The sequence below is a fragment of the Salmo salar genome, chromosome ssa09 (genome assembly GCF_905237065.1).
Source record: "Salmo salar chromosome ssa09, Ssal_v3.1, whole genome shotgun sequence".
NCBI classification, from domain to species: domain Eukaryota; kingdom Metazoa; phylum Chordata; class Actinopteri; order Salmoniformes; family Salmonidae; genus Salmo; species Salmo salar.
The window spans coordinates 29,734,727-29,759,311 of record NC_059450.1 but is presented as its reverse complement, the minus strand read 5'-3'; the positions used below and the strand labels follow the sequence as shown (position 1 = coordinate 29,759,311).

The 24,585-nt window shown below is 43.8% G+C and overlaps 1 protein-coding gene across 1 annotated transcript in view; it reads left to right on the top strand.

The window, feature by feature from the left end:
* Positions 1–24,052, top strand: part of LOC106611152 (tetratricopeptide repeat protein 7B) — a 101,663-nt gene extending 77,611 nt beyond the window's left edge. The window contains 3 exon segments of the mRNA XM_045723572.1: positions 13,799–13,982; positions 23,787–23,929; positions 23,931–24,052. Coding sequence (XP_045579528.1) covers positions 13,799–13,982; positions 23,787–23,929; positions 23,931–24,006 — 403 coding nt within the window. The 3' untranslated portion in view covers positions 24,007–24,052.
* The last annotated feature ends 533 nt before the right edge of the window (positions 24,053–24,585 follow it).

Sequence of the window (24,585 nt, the reverse complement as noted above, 5' to 3'; positions counted from 1 at the left end):
TACAAAATTATTGCAACCAATAGAATGTTATACAGTTGAAGTCGGAAGTTTGGAGGAAAAATAGGGGACGCTTGCAAGCCGAAGAACACCATCCCAACCGTGAAACACAGGTGTGGCAGCATCATGTTGTGGGGGTGCTTTGCTGCAGGAGGGACTGGTGCACTTCACAAAATAGATGGCATCATGAGTGTAAGGCTTGGGTGTCGTGCTGGCGAGGAATCAAATGCAGGAAGCAGCGATACAGGGTAGTGGCTTTAATGAGCACAACGGCTAAAACACAAGCCACCCCAAACAGCGATCAGAGCGCACACAAAACAAAGTGCCCCAAACACAGGGGACAAAACACTGTTGGCGCAAACACACGCACTAATGCAAAATACAAAATCAGCGTGTCACCAAGAAGAGCATACAGAGAAACAATCCCGCACAAAGAGCAGGCGGGTCAACTAGCTAATATAGCCCTGCTAATCAACCCAACTAAGGACAGGTGCAAACAATAACAGAAAGGGGAAAACAAAAAGGAATCAGTGGCAGCTAGTAGGCCGGTGACGACGACCGCCGAGCTTCACCCGAGCAGGAGGGGACGCCACCTTCGGTGGGAATCGTGACAATGAGGCAGGAAAATTATGTGGATATATTGAAGCAACATCTCAAGACATCAGTCAGGAAGTTAAAGCTTGGTCGCAAATAGGTCTTCCAAATGGACAATGACTCCAAGCATACTTCCAAAGTTGTGGCAAAATGGCTTAAGGAAACAAAGTCAAGGTATTGGAGTGGCCATCACAAGCCCTGACCTCATCCTATGGAGTGGGCAGAACTGAAAAAGGGTGTGCGAGCAAGGAGGCATACAAACCTGACTCAGTTACACCAGCTCTGTCAGGAGGAATGGGCCAAAATTTGTGGGAAGGTTGAGGAAGGTTACCCAAAACATTTGACCCAAGTTAAACAATTTAAAGGCAATGCTACCAAATAGTAATTGAGTGTATGTGAACTTCTGACCTACTGGGAATGTGATGAAAGAAATAAAAGCTGAAATAAATCATTCTCTCTACTATTATTCTGACATTTCACATTTTTAAAATAAAGTGGTGATTCTAACTGACCTAAGACAGGGAATTTTTACTTGGATTAAATGTCAGGAATTGTGAAAAACTGAATTTAAATGTATTTGGCTAAGGTGTATGTAAACTTCCAACTTCAACTGTATGTATGTATATGGATATATATATATTTAAATACACTGCTCAAAAAAATAAAGGGAACACTTAAACAACACAATGTAACTCCAAGTCAATCACACTTCTGTGAAATCAAACTGTCCACTTAGGAAGCAACACTGACAATAAATTTCACATGCTGTTGTGCAAATTGAATAGACAACAGGTGGAAATTGTAGGCAATTAGCAAGACACCCCCAATAAAGGAGTGGTTCTGCAGGTGGTGACCACAGACCACTTCTCAGTTCCTATGCTTCCTGGCTGATGTTTTGGTCACTTTTGAATGCTGGCGGTGCTTTCACTCTAGTGGTAGCATGAGACGGAGACTACAACCCACACAAGTGGCTCAGGTAGTGCAGCTCATCCAGGATGGCACATCAATGCGAGCTGTGGCAAGAAGGTTTGCTGTGTCTGTCAGCGTAGTGTCCAGAGCATGGAGGCGCTACCAGGAGACAGGCCAGTACATCAGGAGACGTGGAGGAGGCCGTAGGAGGGCAACAACCCAGCAGCAGGACCGCTACCTCCGCCTTTGTGCAAGGAGGAGCAGGAGGAGCACTGCCAGAGCCCTGCAAAATGACCTCCAGCAGGCCACAAATGTGCATGTGTCTGCTCAAACGGTCAGAAACAGACTCCATGAGGGTGGTATGAGGGCCCGACGTCTACAGGTGGGGGTTGTGCTTACAGCCCAACACCGTGCAGGACGTTTGGCATTTGCCAGAGAACACCAAGATTGGCAAATTCGCCACTGGCGCCCTGTGCTCTTCACAGATGAAAGCAGGTTCACACTAAGCACATGTGACAGACGTGACAGAGTCTGGAGACGCCGTGGAGAACGTTCTGCTGCCTGCAACATCCTCCAGCATGACCGGTTTGGCGGTGGGTCAGTCATGGTGTGGGGTGGCATTTCTTTGGGGGGCCGCACAGCCCTCCATGTGCTCGCCAGAGGTAGCCTGACTGCCATTAGGTACCGAGATGAGATCCTCAGAACCCTTGTGAGACCATATGCTGGTGCGGTTGGCCTTGGGTTCCTCCTAATGCAAGACAATGCTAGACCTCATGTGGCTGGAGTGTGTCAGCAGTTCCTGCAAGAGGAAGGCATTGATGCTATGGACTGGCCCGCCCATTCCCCAGACCTGAATCCAATTGAGCACATCTGGGACATCATGTCTCGCTCCATCCACCAACGCCACGTTGCACCACAGACTCTCCAGGAGTTGGGGGATGCTTTAGTCCAGGTCTGGGAGGACATCCCTCAGGAGACCATCCGCCACCTCATCAGGAGCATGCCCAGGCGTTGTAGGGAGGTCATACAGGCACGTGGAGGCCACACACACTACTGAGCCTCATTTTGACTTGTTTTGAGGACATTACATCAAAGTTGGATCAGCCTGTAGTGTGGTTTTCCACTTTAATTTTGAGTGTGACTCTAAATCCAGACCTCCATGGGTTGATAAATTGGATTTCCATTGATTATTTTTGTGTGATTTTGTTGTCAGCACATTCAACTATGTAAAGAAAAAAGTATTTAATAAGATTATTTCATTCATTCAGATCTAGGATGTGTTATTTTAGTGTTACCTTTATTTTCTTGAGCAGTATATTTATTAATATACTGGGGGATTGGATATGATGCAGACAATTACACTGATGGACGCAATCTATCCACAATCAATATTAAAGCTGATCCACCCCTTAAAATAAAAATACAACCCAACACCGGCAAACATAAAATGTTGAACGGTAAACGTGTTAACTTTTTCTCCTAAATGTAATAAGTTATTACATTAACCGGTGGTTATTACATTCAGGGGCACAACTTTCACTAGGGATGGGGGGACATTACATTTTTGTCCCCCCTAATTTTATCATTGCACTGTGATACAAGAAGAGGCAACAGTGTGGATTTAGGAACATGCAGCTGTTTGTAGGTTTCAGCCGGTTGGTTTTAGGACGGCGCAGACACCACAGAGCATGCGAACAGAGCATGCGAACAGTGTGTTGTGCTTTTTCTCTGAGTTGTAAAAGTAAGCAGAGCAGGAACTGGCTGGCCACTCTTTATTTGACTGATGTAGCTGGCAAGGTAAGTGCTGTTTGACTTAACAGAAAAAGAAAAAAAAATCCCAGTGCTGAGCTAGTAGTGTAACTGTAATGTTAGCTAATGTTTCTTCCCCTCTCGACTAAAGTTCTGTCTGAAGTAAATTAACTAGCTGGTTAACGTTGGCTAGCTCCTAGCTACCACAGCCAGTTTAACTCTAGCCTCTAGCTTTCTGTCAGGTAGCAGTATCTAACAGCTGTTGTGTGTTTGGAAGTATTTTGTAGCCTTTATTTTGTCCCCTTTCAACAGAAGTAAATTAACTTTGCTAGTTTTTGACAGTTGATGTAGCTACCATTAGAGCTATCCAAAAGTTGGCTAACATTAGCTAGCCAAGTCACTAACTTTAGGTATTATTTTTGCCTCAATCACACTAGACTTGAATCAAACGATGAAACCAGTGGCCAAACAAATTGAATACCGATATTCTGACGTTTTTTGACAGCGCAATGTCAGTACAGCAGACCTCCTGAGTGGCGCAGCGGTCTAAGACACAGCATCGCAGTGCTTGAGGCGTCACTAAATACCCGGGTTCGATCCCAGGCTGTGTCACAGCCGGCTGTGACCCGGAGATCCATGAGGCGGCGCACAATTGGCCCAGTGTCGTCCGGATTAGGGGAGGGTTTGGCCGGCCGGGATGTCCTTGTCCCATCGCAGTCTAGCAACTCCTTGTGGCGGGCCGGGTGCCTGCAAGCTGACTTCAGTCGGCAGTTATACGGTGTTTCCTCCGACCCATTGGTGCGGCTGGCTTCCGGGTTAAGCGAGCATTGTGTCAAGAAGCAATGCGGCTTGGCAGGGCCGTGCTTCTGAGGATGCATGTCTCTCGACCTTTGCCTCTCCCAAGTCCGTATGGGAGTTGCAGCGATGGGACAAGACTGTAACTACCAATTGGATATCACAAAATTGAGGAGAAAAAGGGGTAAAAAAAAGATGGTCAGTATAGCAATGATACGTTATTGATCTGTCAGTTTTCCTAGGTAATTCCCTACTTTTCACATGGACACGGAATAAACAGCTCTACAGGCTTCACTGTCATGGTGCACAGTCAGTACACAACACTATGCTCATTGTGTCTTCAATTCAAATTGTATTTGTCACATGCGCTGAACACAACAGGTGAAATGCTTACGTACAAGCCCTTAACCAACAATTAGTTATCACTTTTGCCTTATGGCAAGGTGCTCCATCATGCTGGAAAAGGCATTGTTCGTCACCAAACTGTACCTGGATGATTGGGAGAAGTTGCTCTCGGAGGATGTGTTGGTACCATTCTTTATTCATGGCTGTGTTCTTAGGCAAAATTGTGAGTGAGCCCAACCCCTTGGCTGAGAAGCAACTCCCTTGGCTGAGAAGCCTTCTTCAAAACAATTGAACCGCTCTCCTTGAAGTCCTTGATGATCCGATAAATGGTTGATTTTGTACAATCTTAATGGCAGCAATATCCTTGCCTGTGAAGCCCTTTTTGTGCAAAGCAATGATGACAGCACGTGTTTCCTTGCAGGTAACCATGGTTGACAGTTTTTTGACAGAGGAAGAACAATGATTCCAAGCACCACCCTCCTTTTGAAGCTTCCAATCTGTTATTCGAACTCAATCAGCATGACAAAGTGAGCTCCAGCCTTGTCCTCGTCAATACACACCTGTGTTAACGAGAGAATCACTGACATGATGTCAGCTGGTCCTTTTGTGGCAGGGCTGAAATACAGTGGAAATGTGTTTTGGGGATTTCAGTTCATTTGCATGGCAAAGAGGGACTTTGCAATTAATTGCAATTCATCTGATCACTCTTCATAACATTCTGGAGTATATGCAAGTTGCCATCATACAAACTGAGGCAGCAGACTTTGTGAAAATTAATATTTGTGTCATTCTCAAAACTTGTGGCCACGACTGTATATTATAACAATCAGTGAATGGATACAAAGTTCCACCTTGAGCTGATGGGTAGGCTACAGTCTGAGAACTGGGAATAATGGTCATTTCAAATATTGTCTCATTTGATTCTATTCTTAGATAATATGATGTATAAATGTACACCAATGTAATTCTTTGTCATACCACATCTGAGCAGGATCAGATGGTGACAGGGGTCTCATCAGGGTCAGGCAGCCAGGGAAGACCAGTCTGTGACCGCTGAGGCGAACTTTACCTGATAAAGCATATACAAGTAGGACTAGTCTACCTGGCCTGCATGCAAATGTAGGCCTATAAATGTTCTCATTTGGGGATGTCTGATAGTATTTCTGATTGACTAAACTCACCACCACTAATGAGCTCTGGAGCTTCTCAAAGTAATTTTTCTTTACCTCAAACAGCAAGTAAATAAAGTCGGTTTTTAGAATGAATGTATTTGGAAGTATTTGAACAATATTTCCAGCTCTCTCCCTTTCGGTAACCACTCAGCATGAAAGGGAAAAATGTAGTGCTCAGATCCAGTGGAAATGTCATAAAATACCTGATTACTTCTTATCCCTTGCATAGCCTACAGCTGTGTTTGTCCCGAGCTCACTGGCGCAAGAAACTCTTGAGGGCCCAGAATATTTTATACAATGTTTCAAGTTTGCAGGCAAAGAGTTTCTGGGCGACCCAGTTGATACAATTTTTAAAGTTCGTTGCAGACAGGCCGTGCGTAGCCAATGTCATTTGTAAGTTAATTCTTTTTATCAGGATATTTTATGCCTGCAGGCTGCGATGTTTTTATATGTTGGCTTTATACAGGCTATTTTGACATAGTTGGCATTGGCAATAAATGTTACTTTTAAATGTGTATCATTTTCATTTAGATAGAATGTAGATTAACCACAGACAATAATTGTGAGATAGAAAGGCTGTTTTAAATGAATTGTAACTGTTCCACTAAAATATGCATATGGAAATCATAACTGGAACGCAGATTGGTAGAAATGGTAAGATAAATTGGCACTCCAAATGAAAAAGGTTGCCGATCGCTGGTGAAGCCTATTACCGGAGCTTAACGGCAGAATCTGCGAAGGCCAGCAGCAGCGGGAGAAAGGGGTCATGAACAGGTTTTTTTCTTCTGGTAGGCAATCTTGATTTCTGGCTTCCTCTTGAGTCACTTGTGTGTCTTAATGATTTTAAGTTCAGTACATATAGTTCATTTTATTAACACAGGGTGTATCTATATATGGAAAAATACACGTTTAAAACTTTCAACCAATCGATTGGTCGAAAGAAAAGACTACTCGACCAAGATTTTTGTTGTTTTTGGGTACAGCACTAGTAGAAAGGCAGGAAATGAGCTTTAGATGCTCTTGCCCCCCCCCCCCCAGGTTATGTCCCCCCTACTTCTAAAACCAAAGTTTCGCCCCTGATTACATTAACCGGTGAGTAACAACTTTTTTTATTAATAATTTAACAATTTCAACCAATCATATAAGATATCAAAATCATGGTTTTTATGTACTAATTTGCTCAATTTGATGCCCATACTACCACCTACTGCCAATTAAAAAACAAACAAACTCATGCCCATCATTCAGGAATACTCATACATGGAGACACTCACAGTGATTGACAGGGTGTGTGGGAGTGGTAAACCATGAATTCAGGGGAGGTGGGGTTGTGGTGGGAGGAGGGTGGTGGACTACTACCAAACAGCAGCTTAATGGAATCAAAATATGTTCCTGGGAGGTGATCTGACTGTGGACCATTATCATAACCCAGGCAGGGCGATAGGTGGGAAGGAATCTACACACTGACTTCTTTATTGGGTCAATATTCTTATCGCCAGCCTTGCGTAGATTCTCACACCAAGGGGACGTCACCTCCCACTAAAACTGCCTCTCGGCTCTGAAAGAGAGAGAATAAATGAATGAGAGCGGAGAGAGAGAGAGATGAGGGGATGGTTGAGAGAAAATGTAATAACTTGCCTGTGTTAGTTTTTACTCTGTTTATTTAGAACCTAACAGACAACTAGTTAAAGCTCAAGCTAAGGTTATTCACCCACTGGGTCAAACATCTGAAAAGACAAAGACATGTTTCCACCACCACAAATATTTATACCCCGCCTTTAGGCGGAATCGCCTCCTTTTCTCTAAACATTACATCTTTGTTGCTAGGCAGGAAATGAAGTGATGTGGGTAATAAACTGTTCCTTCTCTCTTCATGTGACCTGATCTGACCTCGGCCCCCATTCCTCACTAATCCACAGCTATCCACCCTCATCAGTGACCGCAACCTTGTGATTGCCTTTTCCCTCACTTAGTAACATTCCAAGCCCCTGGCTCTTATCCAATTTCCACTGACCCCACCATATACATTCCTCCTACATATAAACATTAACTTCTGGTGTAGCAAGTATTTCAAATTACAACCCAACACTGGTAAACATATAAAATGTTGAACGCTAAACGTAATAACTTTGTATTCTAAATGTAACAAGTTATTACATTAACCGGTGGTTATTACATTCAGGGGCGCAACTTTCACTGGGGTGGGGGGACGGGACAATTGAGTACTTTTTCCACAACTGCATACCACCACCTACTGCCAATCACATTACAAACAAACTCATGCCCATCATACAGGAATACTCATACATAGGCACTCACATGGACACATTGAAATATATACACATGCACAGTCACACACACACACACACACACATACTTGGGTAACACTTTACTTGATTATTATTAATCAATCTTATTATTATGCAACTGGTAAGTTAACATTTAGCTCAATGCATGATGTGGGGACTTCGGAATGGGGGAAAATGTCATTTTTTGTCTAACTTGCTAATAGCTTGTCAATAATGTAAACTGAAGCTTTCAGTGTTACCTACTCTTGTAAAAACACTGCACGTTGTTCTGCTGCTGTATGCGTTGTGTCTGCAGCCTATTGGCCCATTGCACATGATAACACGTTATGTAGTTTAGTCACCCAACCAACATATTCTGTTCATTTAAAATCCGTCAGTCGTCGACTTGGTTGTTAAAGTGTTCCAAAAGGAGAAACACTATAGACTCCTACACAAGACTCCTGTATTTATGTCAATCGTTGGGCTCATTGCAATTACTATCACGGTCTTCTTAAGACTCATTTGTATTTATGTAAATTGTGCATGGGGTCATTGCATATACTCAAATGCAACACAGAAGATAGACTGTGTGTGTGTCAGTGAGTGAATAATAATTATTTTTATAACGTAACAACACCAATAATAATAATACATTTGCTATTCCCTTGTTTATAGAGTGGGTGTGCAGCAGGCAAACCCAGTGACGCTACTGGTCCCTCATCTACAGTTGTGACACAGACACTCAAGCATTTAAAAGGCAGGCTGCTTATGCACCCACATCAAAACATGCACAAGACCTCACTGCAGCCCTTTCATATTACATTGCAAAGGACATGATGCTATTTCAAATTGTTGAAAGGCCTGGCTTTCTGAGGCTGATGAAGGTTGCCGAGCCTCACAACAAAGTGCCATCACGAGCGATATTTTTCAAGACTGAAATCCCAAACCTGTACAACCAGGTTAAAGCTGCTGTTGGATAAAGTTTGGCTCAAGGCACCTGGTTTTCTGCAACTACTGACCTCTGGACCAGTGAAAGCAGGGGTGATCAACCCTACATCAGCTTCACTATCCATTACCTCACCCCAGACTGGCAACTGGAGTCAACCCGCCTGGAAACAGTTCTTCACAGAAGATCACTCGGCTCACAACATCAGAGAGTTTTTTGAGAATATGCTGGAAGAGTGGGGGTGATCAACAAGAAAGACCTGGTCTGCATAACCACAGACAACGCAACCAACATGATCAAGGCTTTTGAAGAGTTCCCAGATCTGTGGCTTTGGGTGCTTTGGCCATCATTTGAACCTGGCCATCTCAAAGGCTCTGAAAATTCAGAGAGTTGACACAGCAGTCAAGGCCTGCTGTCATCTGGTCCAAGGCTTCTCACGGAGCTGGAAGAGAAAGAGAGAACTGAGAGAAAAGCAAACTGTCCTCAACATTCCACAGAAGGCTCTGATCCATGATGTGGTGACCCGATGGGGATCTACACACAAGATGCTTGAGCGTTTCCTCAGCCAACAGCAGCCAGTCTGTGCGACACTGGCTGGAGAAAGAGGAACATGGCATCTGATGCCCAAGGATGCCGACATAAGTGTCATGGAGCAACTGTGCCAGCTTCTTGAACCTCTGAGCAAGTTTACAGATGCACATGCCTCAGAGACACGAGTGACACTGTCAGCCGTCAAGCCTGTCCTGGACCACATCACCTGTGATGTTCTGGTGGAAAAGGAAAAGGAAAATGTTCTGGTGGAAAAGGAAAATGTTCTGGTGGAAAAGGAGCCATCCCTGACCAGGGAGATGAAAAGGGTAATGAGAGAAGACCTTAACAACAGACACAGAGAAGGCAAAGAGAGTCATCCACATGGCTTGTTTAATTGACCCCCGCTTCAAAATGAGCTTTTTAGATGAGCCTGAGGCTGCAAAAGTTGCCACTGACAGCTGTGTCCAGGAGGCCTTGAAGCTGGCAGCTGGCAGTCAAGGAAGAACCACAAAGCACCAGCAGCACCTCCACCACCAACATCCCCACAGTAGCATCGGAGGGGAAAGGCCTGGCTGGGTTGCTGAGAAAGATTACCTCAACAATCAGCAGAGAGGTGAAGAGGGTCAGATTCCAACCACCCCAGAAGACAGAGGGAAAGAAGAGATCAAGGTCTACCTGTCTCTGCCACCCATTACAGCAGGAGAGGATCCACTGGTGTGGTGGAGGGGCCCCACCCATTCCAGCAGAAGAGGATCCACTGGTGTGGTGGAGGGGCCCCACCCATTCCAGCAGAAGAGGATCCACTGGTGTGGTGGAGGGGCCCCACCCATTCCAGCAGAAGAGGATCCACTGGTGTGGTGGAGGGGCCATACATCAGAGCTGCCTCATCTTGCCAGGGTTGCCAGGAAGCTATCCCATCAACCAGCGTGCCATCAGAGAGAGTGTTCAGTGGCAGCGGGCACATTGTCTCTCCTCGCAGATCACTACTTAAAACGGACAAAGTAAATATGCTGACATTTTTACATTTCAATCTCAAGTGAACAAAGATGCATACATACAGGATGTTAGGCCAGCAGCACCTTATTTCTTTATGAAGGAGAGAACAGACATACAATCAGTGCTGTTCATTTGATTTCTTTACATATTTTGTGTTGTTATTTTAATGTCAACACCTGCACATTTGATGTGCTTACTTAAGGTTGTGTTCATTTAAACCTGCACTAGGGAAACTTTTACCTCTCATGGCCACATGGCGCCATCTTTAATGTTAATGTTATTATTTTAGTGTTTATGCACACAAAAAGTGTATAGTGCTGCTAATTTTATTTGTTGTTTGTTGGTTTTCAATATAAAACCTGGTGAAATGATTTCAGTGTGTCAGTACTTTCTGAACATTTCCAGAACATTTGAACAATACCGCGATAATACTGATAATCGTGATCATTTTGGTCACTATAATCATCTCTAGAATCTACACACTGACTACTTTATGGGGTGAATATCCTTATTGCCCGCCTAGCATAGATACTCGCAGGTAGAGGGAAGAAGAGAGAGGGAGAAGCAGGAGGATGCAGGGAGAGAGGGAGAAAAATCCACTCCTGCTATCAGAGGATAGAGCAGAACATGGTCCCCTCCCTCAACCAGCTGCTGCTGCCTGCCTGGTGCTACTGAGGCTGAGTGAACCAACCCCAAACAATCTCTTACACACACACACACACACACACGCTACTACTGGAGGCCGTGCAGAGCTTTGCCGCTCCATGAAAACGACAAAATGCCAGAGAATAGGGAGATGTCCTAGATATAACATCCTTTCTTTCTCTGGGACCAACAAATGAGGACAGCACAGCCTGCCTGGAGACACACACACATGGAGACGCACACACACAGGGAGACACACACACACACAGGGAGACAAACACATACACAGGGAGACGCACACACACACATACACAGGGAGACACACACACACAGGGAGACACACACACACACACAGGGAGACACACGCACACACAGGGAGACAAACACACACAGGGAGACACACACAGGGAGACACACACAGGGAGACACACACACAGGGAGACACACATACACAGGGAGACACACACAGGGAGACACACACAGGGAGACACACACACACACAGGGAGACAAACATACACAGGGAGACGCACATACACAGGGAGACACACACACACACACAGGGAGACACACACAGGGAGACACGCACAGAGAGACACACACACACACAGGGAGACAAACATACACAGGGAGACACACATACACAGGGAGACACACATACACAGGGAGACACACACACACACACAGGGAGACACACACAGGGAGACACACACAGGGAGACACGCACAGAGAGACACACACACACACAGGGAGACAAACATACACAGGGAGACACACATACACAGGGAGACACACATACACAGGGAGACACACATACACAGGGAGACACACACAGGGAGACACACACAGGGAGACACACATACACAGGGAGACACACATACACAGGGAGACACACATACACAGGGAGACACACACACAGGGAGACACACACAGGGAGACACATACACAGGGAGACAAACATACACAGGGAGACACACATACACAGGGAGACACACACACACAGGGAGACACACATACACAGGGAGACACACACAGGGAGACACACATACACAGGGAGACAAACATACACAGGGAGACACACATACACAGGGAGACAAACATACACAGGGAGACACACATACACAGGGAGACACACACACACAGGGAGACACACATACACAGGGAGACACACACAGGGAGACACACATACACAGGGAGACAAACATACACAGGGAGACACACATACACAGGGAGACACACACACACAGGGAGACACACATACACAGGGAGATACACAGGGAGATAACAGGGAGATACACAGGGAGATACACAGGGCGATACACAGGGAGACAAACATACACAGGGAGACACACACACACAGGGAGACAAACATACACAGGGAGACACATACACAGGGAGACACACATACACAGGGAGACACACACAGGGAGACACACATACACAGGGAGACACACACATACACAGGAAAACACACACACACACACAGAGACATAGAGAGTTTCACACAATTAAACTTGTGCACACACACATTGTATGACTTTAAGTTAATGTTTTCTCATATTATTAGCTATTTCCCCCGAAGGGAAGATGATGATGAAACAAATGATATGATCTTTGGATAGTTTTTATTGCTTTGGAAAACTAAGATAGTCACTCAAATCTCTCTATATTATCTATGGGCTTTATTTAAGAAAGGTAGGGACAAAGCAATAAGGTGTGTGTGTGTGTGTGTGTTTATCAGTCTGGCTGCCACCTGCTAGACGCTCTCATTTCCTCTCTGCCTGCAGATCAAATGAAATCATTAAGTAAGAAGACAGCAATCAACCCTCTGGTCTGCTGCATCTCCCATTACCACAGGAAGTGTGTGCGCGTGTGCTTCTGTGTCTGTTTTTATCCGATTGTGTGAAGCGGTCTCTGTGCCCGTATGTCTACTGTCAGTCAGTCAGTGTATCTCCAAGTTTATGTCTGTGTCACTTTATTGTCCTCTCTCTACTCTCTCTCTCTACCTCTCTACCTCTCTACACTCTCTAGTCTCTCTACCTCTTTACTCTCTCTACCTCTCTACTCTCTCTAGTCTCTCTACCTCTTTACTCTCTCTACCTCTCTACTCTCTCTCTCTATCCTCTCTACTCACTCTCTACCTCTCTACTCTTTACCTCTCTACTCTCTCTCTACTCTCTATCCTCTCTACTCTCTCTCTCTACCTCTCTACTCTTTACCTCTCTACCCTCTCTCTACTCTCTCTCTACCTCTCTACTCTCTCTCTACTCTCTCTCTACCTCTTTACTCTCTCTACCTCTACTCTCTCTACCTCTCTACTCTCTCTCTAACTCTCTACTCTCTACCTCTCTACTCTCTCTACCTCTCTACTCTCTCTACTCTCTCTCTACCTTTCTACTCTCTCTACCTCTCTACTCTCTACTCTCTCTCCTCTCTCTACTCTCTCTACCTCTACTCTCTCTACCTCTCTACTCTCTACTCTCTCTCCTCTCTCTACTCTCTCTACCTCTACTCTCTCTACTCTCTACTCTCTCTCTCTATCCTCTCTACTCACTCTCTACCTCTCTATTCTCTCTCTACCTCTCTACTCTTTACCTCTCTACTCTCTCTCTACTCTCTATCCTCTCTACTCTCTCTCTCTACCTCTCTACTCTTTACCTCTCTACCCTCTCTCTACTCTATCTACTCTAACTCTCTACTCTCTCTCTCTACTCTCTCTCTAACACTCTACTCTCTCTACCGCTCTACTCTCTCTCTCTCTCTCTACCTCAACTCTCTCTCTACTCTCTCTTTACTCTCTCTCTACTCTGCTCTCTTTCTCTTTCTAGCGAAGGTGTACATTGGCGGAGGCTACGGCCTGTACACAGGAGGCTGCCAACCTGTTCCCCATGTCCCACAACGTGCTGTTGACACGGGGCCAGGTGGCTGAGCTGCGGGGTAATGTGGACGAGGCCAAACGCTGGTATGAGGAGGCCCTATCCATCAGCCCCACCCACGTCAAGACCATGCAGAGACTGGTGAGTCTCTTCTGTTCTGTTCTCCTCTCGTCTTCTCTTCTATCTCTCTCCATCAGCCCAACCCACGTAAAGACCATTCATAGACTTGGTGAGTCCTGACTCATGACTCGACTCCAACTCGACCAGCAGTCACTTGAACTTGGACTCAGAAAGTCTTCTTCCTTTGCATAATTCAACATGTTAGCTACAACAGCACATTTTAGATAGCTACTGTATTAGCGGTTTAGCCTTACTTAGCTTTATACCTTAACGTAATATAGCTTCAAAGATTGCTGAACTCCAGCTTTTAGCACTACCGGGACTGGACTTGGGACTACAGTATAAAGGACTCAGACTTGGACTTGGGACTACAGTATAAAGGACTCAGACTTGGACTTGGGACTACAGTATAAAGGACAGACTTGGACTTGGGACTACAGTATGAAGGACAGACTTGGACTTGAATTCTATGACTTTGGACTCAACTTGAATAGATCACTGCCTCCCAGTCCCATAGCTCCCATAGAGGGAGTCTCAGGTCATATAGTGAAGTGGTGCAGACAAAGAGGGGAAGCTTATTGTAACAGTGTAAACCTCCATGGAGCTGGAAAGAGAAGTGAGAGAGGGAGACCATAAAGAAAGCAGTAGAAGTCCTTTCCCCATTACCGGCTGCATTAACACCATTAAGAGTTTGCTGGCTGCTACTGCTGCTTTATAGTTTTTATTACAAAGGAGACACTTTTGGGATGACAAGGCTGCATTAAGCCAAATTAGAAACAAAATTATGGAAATTATAAGTGGGAGCTTGTGATTGGTTGGTGGTGAATACAGCACGGTAAACTGACTAACGGAAGAAACCCAGAGGAACCCATCACATTGTGATGTGTCAGCACTACAAGCAGGGGAATAGACGCTACAGTAAGGTTGGTTGATGTAGTGTGTGTATGTGTGTGTCTGTGTCCTTGCTGCTCCAGGATGAGGTGTTGCTCCTCCCTCACTGCTCTCTCCCATCCTCCCATAGCCTGAGACAGGAACAGGAGTAGTCCTCCAGCAGCAGAGGATGTTAAGAAGTGTGTCTGTGTGTGTGTGTGCCCCTCTACTGAGCTGAATCGTGGAATAGTCCCTGACTATACTAGATTTTGTTGTGATAGGTGCGTGGTGGGATGGTGACTGTTCTAGTTTGTGATAGGTGCGTGGTGGGATGGATGGCGGTATCTGTAGCGTTTGATGGCTGCTGGGTGGTGTGATTGTTCTGGCATGCGTCGCATTGGCATCAGGTCTGGGATGCAGAGTGTTGTTTGTCAGTCAGCCTGTTTGTCAGAGCTGATAAAGCGAAGTGGTAATGGGTCTGACACACTGTACAGCACATTTATAGACTTCCGTCTCTCTCGCTCCCCTCTTTCTCCACCCTTCCATCCATCCATCCATCCCTCCATCCCTCTGCTCTGATAGACCAGTTAGTGGAGAGCCATGCATACACCACTCCACCACTCTGACTGGCTGAGAGAGAGGGAGGGGGAGAGAGAGGGATGGATGGACAGAGGGATAGAGAGAGAGAGGGATGATGGAGAGAGAGAGGGGGAGAGAGAGGGATGAATGGACAGAGGTATGGAGAGAGAGAGGGGGAGAGAGAGGGGTGGATGGACAGAGGAATGGAGAGAGAGTGGGGATAGATGGAGAGTAGATGAGAGAGAGAATTCTGCTGATACAGCTGTGACTTCTAGACAGAAGAAACCCAGAAGAACCCACCACATTCTGCTAGCCTGAGCCTCGTCTTCTTACCTCTCCTCTCATTTGTTGTGTCAGCCTGTGTGTTAACCCAGCAAACCGGGAACATTCCCAGAACATTAGCTACGATTCGCATTCATTTCTAGTCAGGGTTTTATTTAACATTAGGATGATAACGTCCTAAAAACATTCAAATGTTTTTGATAACAAAATCCTAACATTCACTAAAATCTGTAACAACCACCACAGACATTCCCCAAAAGTTAACATTTGGGTTTCCAGGTCATTTAATAACACTATGTACCAGTAATGGGTCTTTCTATAAATAAGGGGGCCAATGTGTAACATTGGGATCAAAATTTCAAAATGGTTTGAAACAAAAATCAAAAGGATTTTTATACAGTTCCACATGTCTACTTAGAGGAATATAGTTGAAGTCGGAAGTTTACATACACTTTAGCCAAATACATTTAAACTCAGTTTTTCACAATTCCTGACATATATTCCTAGTAAAAATGTCCTGTCTTAGGTAAGTTAGAATCACAACTTTATTTTAAGAATGTGAAATGTCAGAATAATAGCAGAGAGAATGATTTATTTCAGTTTTTATTTCTTTCATCACATTCCGAGTGGGTCAGAAGTTTACATACACTCAATTAGTATTTGGTAGCATTGCCTTTAAATTGTTTAACTTGGGTCAAACGTTTTGGGTAGCCTTCCACAAGCTTCCCACAATAAGTTGGGTGAATTTCGGCCCATTCCTCCTGACAGAGCTGGTGTAACTGAGTCAGGTTTGTAGGCCTCCTTGCTCGCACACGCTTTTTCAGTTCTGCCCACAAATGTTCTATAGGTTTGAGGTCAGGGCTTTGTGATGGCCACTTCAATATCTTGACTTTGTTGTCCTTAAGCCATTTTGCCACAACTGTGGAACTATGCTTGGGGTCATTTCCATTTGGAAGACCCATTTGTGACCAAGCTTTAACTTCCTGACTGATGTCTTGAGATGTTGCTTCAATATATCCACATAATTTTCCTGCCTCATGATGCCATCTACTTTGTGAAGTGCACCAGTCCCTCCTGCAGCAAAGCACCCCCATAACATGATGCTGCCACCCCCGTGCTTCACGGTTGGGATGGTGTTCTTCAGCTTGCAAGCATCCCCCTTTTTCCTCCAAACATAACGATGGTCATTATGGCCAAACAGTTCTATTTTTGTTTCATCAGACCAGAGGACATTTCTCCAAAAAGTAAGATCTTTGTCCCCATGTGCAGTTGCAAACCGTAGTCTGGCTTTTTTATAGCGGTTTTGGAGCAGTGGCTTCTTCCTTGCTGATGTCGATATAGGACTCGTTTAACTGTGGATATAGATACTTTTCAAATCAAATCAAAGTTTATTTGTCACGTGCGCCGAATACAACAGGTGTAGACCTTACAGTGAAATGCTTACTTACAGGCTCTAACCAATAGTGCAAAAAATGTATTAGGTGAACAATAGGTAGGTAAAGAAATAAAACAACATTTACAGTTGTGAGGCTATAAAAGTAGCGAGTCTACATACAGACACCGGTTAGTCAGGCTGATTGAGGTAGTATGTACATGTAGATATGGTTAAAGTGACTATGCATATATCATGGACAGAGAGTAGCAGTAGCGTAAAAGAGGGGTTGGCGGGTGGTGGGTGGCGGGACACAATGCAGATAGCCCGGTTAGCCAATGTGCGGGAGCACTGGTTGGTCGGCCTAATTGAGGTAGTATGTACATGAATGTATAGTTAAAGTGACTATGCATATATGATAAACAGAGAGTAGCAGCAGCTACTCCAGCATCTTCACAAGGTCCTTTGCTGTTGTTCTGGGATTGATTTGCACTTTTCACACCAAGGTATGTTAATCTCTTGGAGATAGAATGTGCCTCCTTCCTGAGCGGTATGACGGCTGTGTGGTCCCATGGTGTTTATACCATGAACGTGGTACCTTCAGGCATTTGGAAATTGCTCCCAAGGATGAACCAGACTTGTGGAGGTCTACACATTTTTTTCTGAGGTCTTGGCTGATTTCTTTTGATTTTCTCATGTCAAGCAGAGGCACTGAGTTTGAAGGTATGCCTTGAAATACATCCACAGGTACACCTCCAATTGACTCAAATGATGTCAATTAGCCTATCAAAAGCTTCTAAAGCCATGACATCATTTTCTGGAATTTTCCAAGCTGTTTAAAGGCACAGTTAACTTAGTGTATGTAAACTTCTGACCCACTGGAATTGTGATACAGTGAATTATAAGTGAAATAATTTGTCTGTAAACAATTGTTGGAAAAATGACTTGTGTCATGCACAAAGTAGATGTCCTAAGCGACTTGCCAAAACTATTGTTTGTTAGCAAGAAATTTGTGGAGTGGTTGAAAAACGAGTTTTAATGACTCCAACCTAAGTGTATGTAAACTTCCGACAACTGTATATGTTAATTGGCCCTCCACCTATACAACAACATACAGTAGGACTAGGACTATACATTGTTTAAGCAGGGTTCATACAGACATTGGCAAGTCAAATTCAAGGACTTTCAGGGACTTTTTCAAGCACTTAATTGTATTTTCAAGGACCTCAATGTTGTATAATTTATATAGTTGTACATATACTGTAGGGCCTAATATAGCCCCCCCACACAAAAAAAAAAAGATGCTTTTTGTGGCATTGTCAATGTATTGATATTTAAATTATGATTAATTTCTAGAACAGTGTTTCCTAACCCTGGTCCTCCAGTACCCCCAACACACTGTCGTTGTTGCCCTGGACAAACACACCTCATTCAACTCATTGAGGGCTTGATGATTATCTGACAAGTTGTATCCGATGTGCTTGTCCAGGGTTACAATGAAAATGTGTACTGTTGGGGGTACTCGAGGACCAGGGTCAAAAAAACGTGGACTTGCCTGACTAAATAAATTGTGTGGCCAAAGCAGGCACACATAATAAAGCAATCTCACCATCGCTGTTTTTATAATGAGAAAGCGACCAAAAAACAGGTTTCTTTTGTCATGAAAGGATTTGTATGGAAAGCCAAGTTGAAGCCAGCATTAGCCAGCATTATACAGTATGTTGTCATTCTCATAATAAACCCGTGGTTTCACCACAACAGAGTATCGCAACTCCCTTCAATTGAAGCAGTGGGAAAGAAACGAAAGTGGCCACATCTCTCATAAAAACAGATAAAAAAAATGAAATCAGTTTTTTGCACCCTAAAAAACATTTTAATCATTCGCACAACTGGACAGTTTTTGTGTTTTGGGAACATATATTTTGTGATCTCCCAACAATGTTCCCACCAGACTGTTCCCACAACCTAATGAAACAATCTGGAAACCTTTTAAAGAACAGACTAAATGAGTTTGCGGAACGTTCTTGTAACATCAGGTGAATGTTTTTTGCACTCTAAAATAAACATTGTAGAATAATCCACACAACTGGACAGCTTTTGTGTTTTGGGAACATTTCCTCAGACAGTGATTTGGTGATTCCCGGAATGGAAAAGCTTAGGAACCACTGCTGTAGTACCTGCGGCCCCATTGGTGGTTGCTAGCTAGCTGGGTTTATGTGGTAGGTAGGCATGCAGGCTAGGCATGGAACCAACCACCACTTGACAGATGTGGTATCAGTTGAGCTGTTGGCTCCAGCAGCAGAGTCAAATGTTTTAGGTTTTTGGGACCAGACCAGTGGTTTGATGCCGTTGTAGTGGTGTCAGTTCTTTGATGCCGTTGTACTAGATGGGACGATAAACCGAAAATGATCCACACCGATCACTTATCGCAGGCATTTTGCTAATATCGTTCATTACGATAAGTAGCCTATACTAGAGAATTGTGAAGTTTGAAATGAAATAACTTTGCTAATATGGGTGACTGTGCTTCTACACCTGCATTGCTTGCTGTTTGGGGTTTTAGGCTGGGTTTCTGTACAGCACTTTATGACATCGGCTGATGTAAAAAGGGCTTTATAAATACATTTGATTGATTGATATAAACCTAAAGTTCTATTTATCGCTATCCATCATTTCAGGCAATTTATCACAATATGATTGTTTGTCCACATCACCTAGTCGGTACCTTTGTCCACACTGTGTAAGTTATTAGATGTAGCTAGCACTATTTCTACTGAGAAGGTACCGACGACACAACACACTGGCAGCAGCAGTAGCAGTCAGAAACCTCTTAATGGTGTTAATGCAGCAGGTAATGGGGCAAGGACTTCTACTGCTTTCTTTATGGTCTCCCTCTCCCACTTATCTCTCCTGGTCCCCTTGAATGGAGTTGTTGATAATGCACCAAGGGCAGGACCCAGACTTCTCCTGCTCCTGCTTCTGTATTTATCCTCTCTCTCTCTCTCTCTCTCTCTCTCTCTCTCTCTCTCTCTCTCTCCCTAGTAGTCTCTTTCCTTCTCTCTCCATATATCTTTCTCCATCTCTTCTTGTGGTGTGTCCCAGGGGTGTCAGCCAGAGTTAGGTGTCAGATAGACTACCTGCAATATCCACCAGCTAGTTAAATAATGCGTACAGGATCAAGTAATCATTGAGTGAAAGCTGATACTTGTATGAGTATGCACACTGGCTGCATGGTTAAGCAGTGTAAAAAGTGTTTTGCTCTCGTGGAGCAGTTTGTCTATGGCTCCTCTACTGTAAATACATTGTTGAAACCCTTTCTCAAACCTTAGAGAAAGCCAACAGTATGAATCAGAGTGTAGGTCTAACCTTTATGCACCTCAAAGTAATCCTGCCGGTCTGTCTGTGTCTGTCTCTGGCTGCAGTGAAAGGCCAGTCCTACTTTCCTTTACACACACACTTTTGGGTATTTAAGCATTGTAGCAGCTCACAGTAGCATGCTGCGGCCGGGGCCACAGCCACACATCACTTTGTGTCAGTTCTGCTGTAGTTCTGCTGAGCTTTTGATTTTTTATTTTATTCTGATGTCTGTCTCGTTGGTCTCAGTAATAAGCAGGCTTGTCACATCTCATCAACAGCATGTCAGCTCTGGGGACGGGAGAGCAAGGGGGGCACACACACCCCTCCGTCTGTCTTTCTGTCAATCGTTCAGAGCACTGTGGAGGGGTGCAGAAGCACAGGGTGGGGCCCTTACCCCAGACAGAAGAGGGCTCTCCCTGGCCCCTAACTGTGCTGACTGGGCTCTCTCTCTCTCTCTCTCTCTCTCTCTCTCTCTGTTTGTCTCTGTATCTGTCTTTTTTTCTCTCTCTCTCTCTCTCTTTCTCTCTCTGTTTGTCTTTGTCTCTCTCTCTCTCTCTCTCTCTCTTTCTCTCTCTCTCTCTGTTTGTTGCCGTCTCTGTTTGTCTCGGTCTCTCTCTCTCTCAATTCAATTCAAAGGTTTATTGGCATGGGAAACGTGTTCACATTGCAAATGAAATAATAAACAAAAGTGAGAAGACACTAAACAACATCAACAAAAAACTATATGAATTGAACTGTAGATATTTTACTCAAAAAGGTTTCAAAAAGATAAAGACATTTGAAGTGTTATATTATCAGCTATGCACAGTGTTTTAGCAATGTGCAAATACACTGAGCAAAAATATGAACACAACATGTAAAGTGTTAGTCCCATGTTTCATGAACTGAAATAAAAGATCCCAGAAATGTTCCATATGCACAAATTTGTTTACGTCCCTGTTAGTGACCATTTCTCCTTTGCCAAGATAATCCATTCACCTGGCAGGTGTGGCATATCAAGAATCTGATTAAACAGCATGATCATTACACAGGTGCACCTTGCACTAGGGACTGTACAAGTCCATTAGAGTGTCTAGTTTGAGAAACAGACGCCTCACAAGTCCTCAACTGGCAGCTTCATTAAATAGTACCCGCAAAACACCAGCCTCAGCGTCAACAGTGGAGAGGCAACTCCGGGATGCTGGCCTTCTAGGCAGAGTTGCAAAGAAAAACCCATATCTCAGACTGGACAATAAAAAGAAAAGATTAAGATGGGCAAAAGAACACAGACACTGGACAGAGGAACTCTGCCTAGAAGGCCAGCATCCTGGAGTCGCCTCGTCACTGTTGATGTTGAGACTGGTGTTTTGTGGGTACTATTTAATGAAGCTGCCAGTTGAAAACTTGTGAGGCATCTGTTCCTCAAACTAGACACTTTAATGTACTTGTCCTCTTGCTCAGTTGTGCACCGGGGCCTCCCACTCCTCTTTCTATTCTGGTTAGAGCCAGTTTGCGCTGTTCTGTGAAGGGAGTAGGACACAGTTTTGTACGAGATCTTCAGTTTCTTGGCAATTTCTCACATGGAATAGCCTTCATTTCTCATAACAAGAATAGACTGACGAGTTTCAGAAGAAAGTCCTTTGTTTCTAGCCATTTTGAGCCTGTAATCGAACCCACAAATGCTGATTCTCCAGATACTCAACTAGTCTAAATGAGGCCAGTTTTATTGCTTCTTTAATCAGAACAACAGTTTTCAGCTGTGCTAATATAATTGCAAAATTATCAAATCTAATGATCAATTAGCCTTCAAATTATAAACTTGGATTAGCTAACACAACGTGCCATTTGAACACAGGATTGATGGTTGCTGATAATGGGCCTCTGTACGCCTATGTAGACATTACATAGAAAATCTGCCGTTTCCAGCTACAATCGTCATTTACAACATTAACAATGTCTACACTGTATTTCTGATCAATTTGATGTTATTTTAATGGACAAAAAAATTGCTTTTCTTTCAAAAACAAGGACATTTCTAAGTGACCCCAAACTTTTGAACGGTAGTGTATGTACTGTATTTATGTATATATATGAATATACTGTATGTGTGTACTGTATGCACTCTATGTATATATGTATGTATATATGTATGTACTGTATGTACTGTATGTATGTATATATATATATATATGTATGTATGTACTGTATGCATGTATGTATGTATGTATGTATGTATGTATGTATGTACTGTACTGTACTGTATATGTACTGTACTGTATGTATGTACTGTATGTATGTATGTATGTATGTACTGTATGTATGTATGTATGTATGTATGTATGTACTGTACTGTATATGTACTGTACTGTATGTATGTACTGTATGTATGTATATATGTATGTATGTACTGTATGTACTGTATGTATGTACTGTATGTATGTATGTATGTATGTATGTACTGTATGTATGTATATGTATGTACTGTATGTATGTATCTATGTATGTACTGTATGTATGTACTGTATGCACTGTATGTATGTATGTATATATGTATGTACTGTATATATGTATGTACTGCATTTATAATTTTACATTTAATAACTGAAGGTCTCCCATTGTGTGGTATAACACTGACATAGAGGTAATATCAACCTGTGGAAACGGACAAACACGATTTGAGGAAATGAATTACAATTTTTAAAGGAACTGTTTGACTTTGTCTTAGCTAGCTAGGTCTTTTTATTTTGTCTACATTTGCATTAAGAATGGCATAATCAAGTTACTGTGTGAAAGCAGACTTAACCAGGTTTTCCTGTAGGATTTTGCCTGAGCTTGTAGCTGTATTCCATTTCCTTTTATATACTGTATGTATGTATGTACTGTATGTATGTATATATGTATGTATGTATGTACTGTATTTACAGTATGTATGTATATATGTATGCATGTATGTATGTACTGTATGTATGTACTGTATGTATGTATGTATGTATGTATGTATGTATGTATGTATGTATGTATGTATGTATGTATGTACTGTATGTATGTATATACTGTATGCACTGTATGTATGTATGTATGCACTGTATGTATGTATGTATGTATGTATGTATGTATGTATGTATGTATGTATGTACTGTATGTACTGTTTGTATGTCTGTCCCTCTTCCTACAGTCTGATTCATACTGTTTGCTTTCTCGAAGGATTGAGAAATGCTCTTGCGGCCCCTCCCTCACCCTCTCCCTCTGTCTTCTCCTACTGTCTCTCTGTCTACGATTCAAAATATCTTCCTCTGACTTTGCTCTCACTCGATCTCTCTCTCTCCATCTCTCTCTCTTCCCCCCCTCTCTTTTCCCCGCTCTCTCTCTCTCTCTCTCTATGCTAGGGTCTGATCCTGCACCAGCTGCAGCGTTACAGCCTGGCAGAGAAGATCCTTCGGGACGCGGTGCAGGTGAACTCCACTGCCCACGACGTGTGGAACAGCCTGGGGGAGGTGCTGCAGGCTCAGGGCCATGCTGGCGTGGCTACAGTGTTTCCTCACCGCCCTGGAGCTAGAGGCCTCCAGCCCCATTCTGCCCTTCACCATCATACCACGACAACTCTGACCTGGGAGGGAGACGGACACACACACACACACACACACACACACACACACACACACACACACACACACACACACACACACACACACACACACACACACACACACACACACACACACACACACACACATACACACACACATACACATACACATACACGTGCACGCATGCACACACCTACACGTATACGTATAAACACACACACACACTGTATATACACTAGCCAGACACTGACCTACCTGGGATATATGCCCCACAAACAAACACACGATACATTCCAGTGTCCCTTCTAGCATACCACTTAGAATCCATGCCCAATACATTGCGTCTTTCTGAGTAGTATGCTGGTGTAGACTTAAGAACACACACATACTGAACATATATCCATCAGCCACACACAAATATAAATATATATACACTCCTCACCCACACCGACTGACCAAGCCGCTCTACCCCCCCAGGGTGAGGGTGCCAACAACCTTCCTCCTACCTACCACCTCCTGCTTCAGGCCTCTCTGCTGTCAGAACCAGCACCACCACAACCCTATGATGCCTTGCACTCAGCTCTTTCACCCCATATGA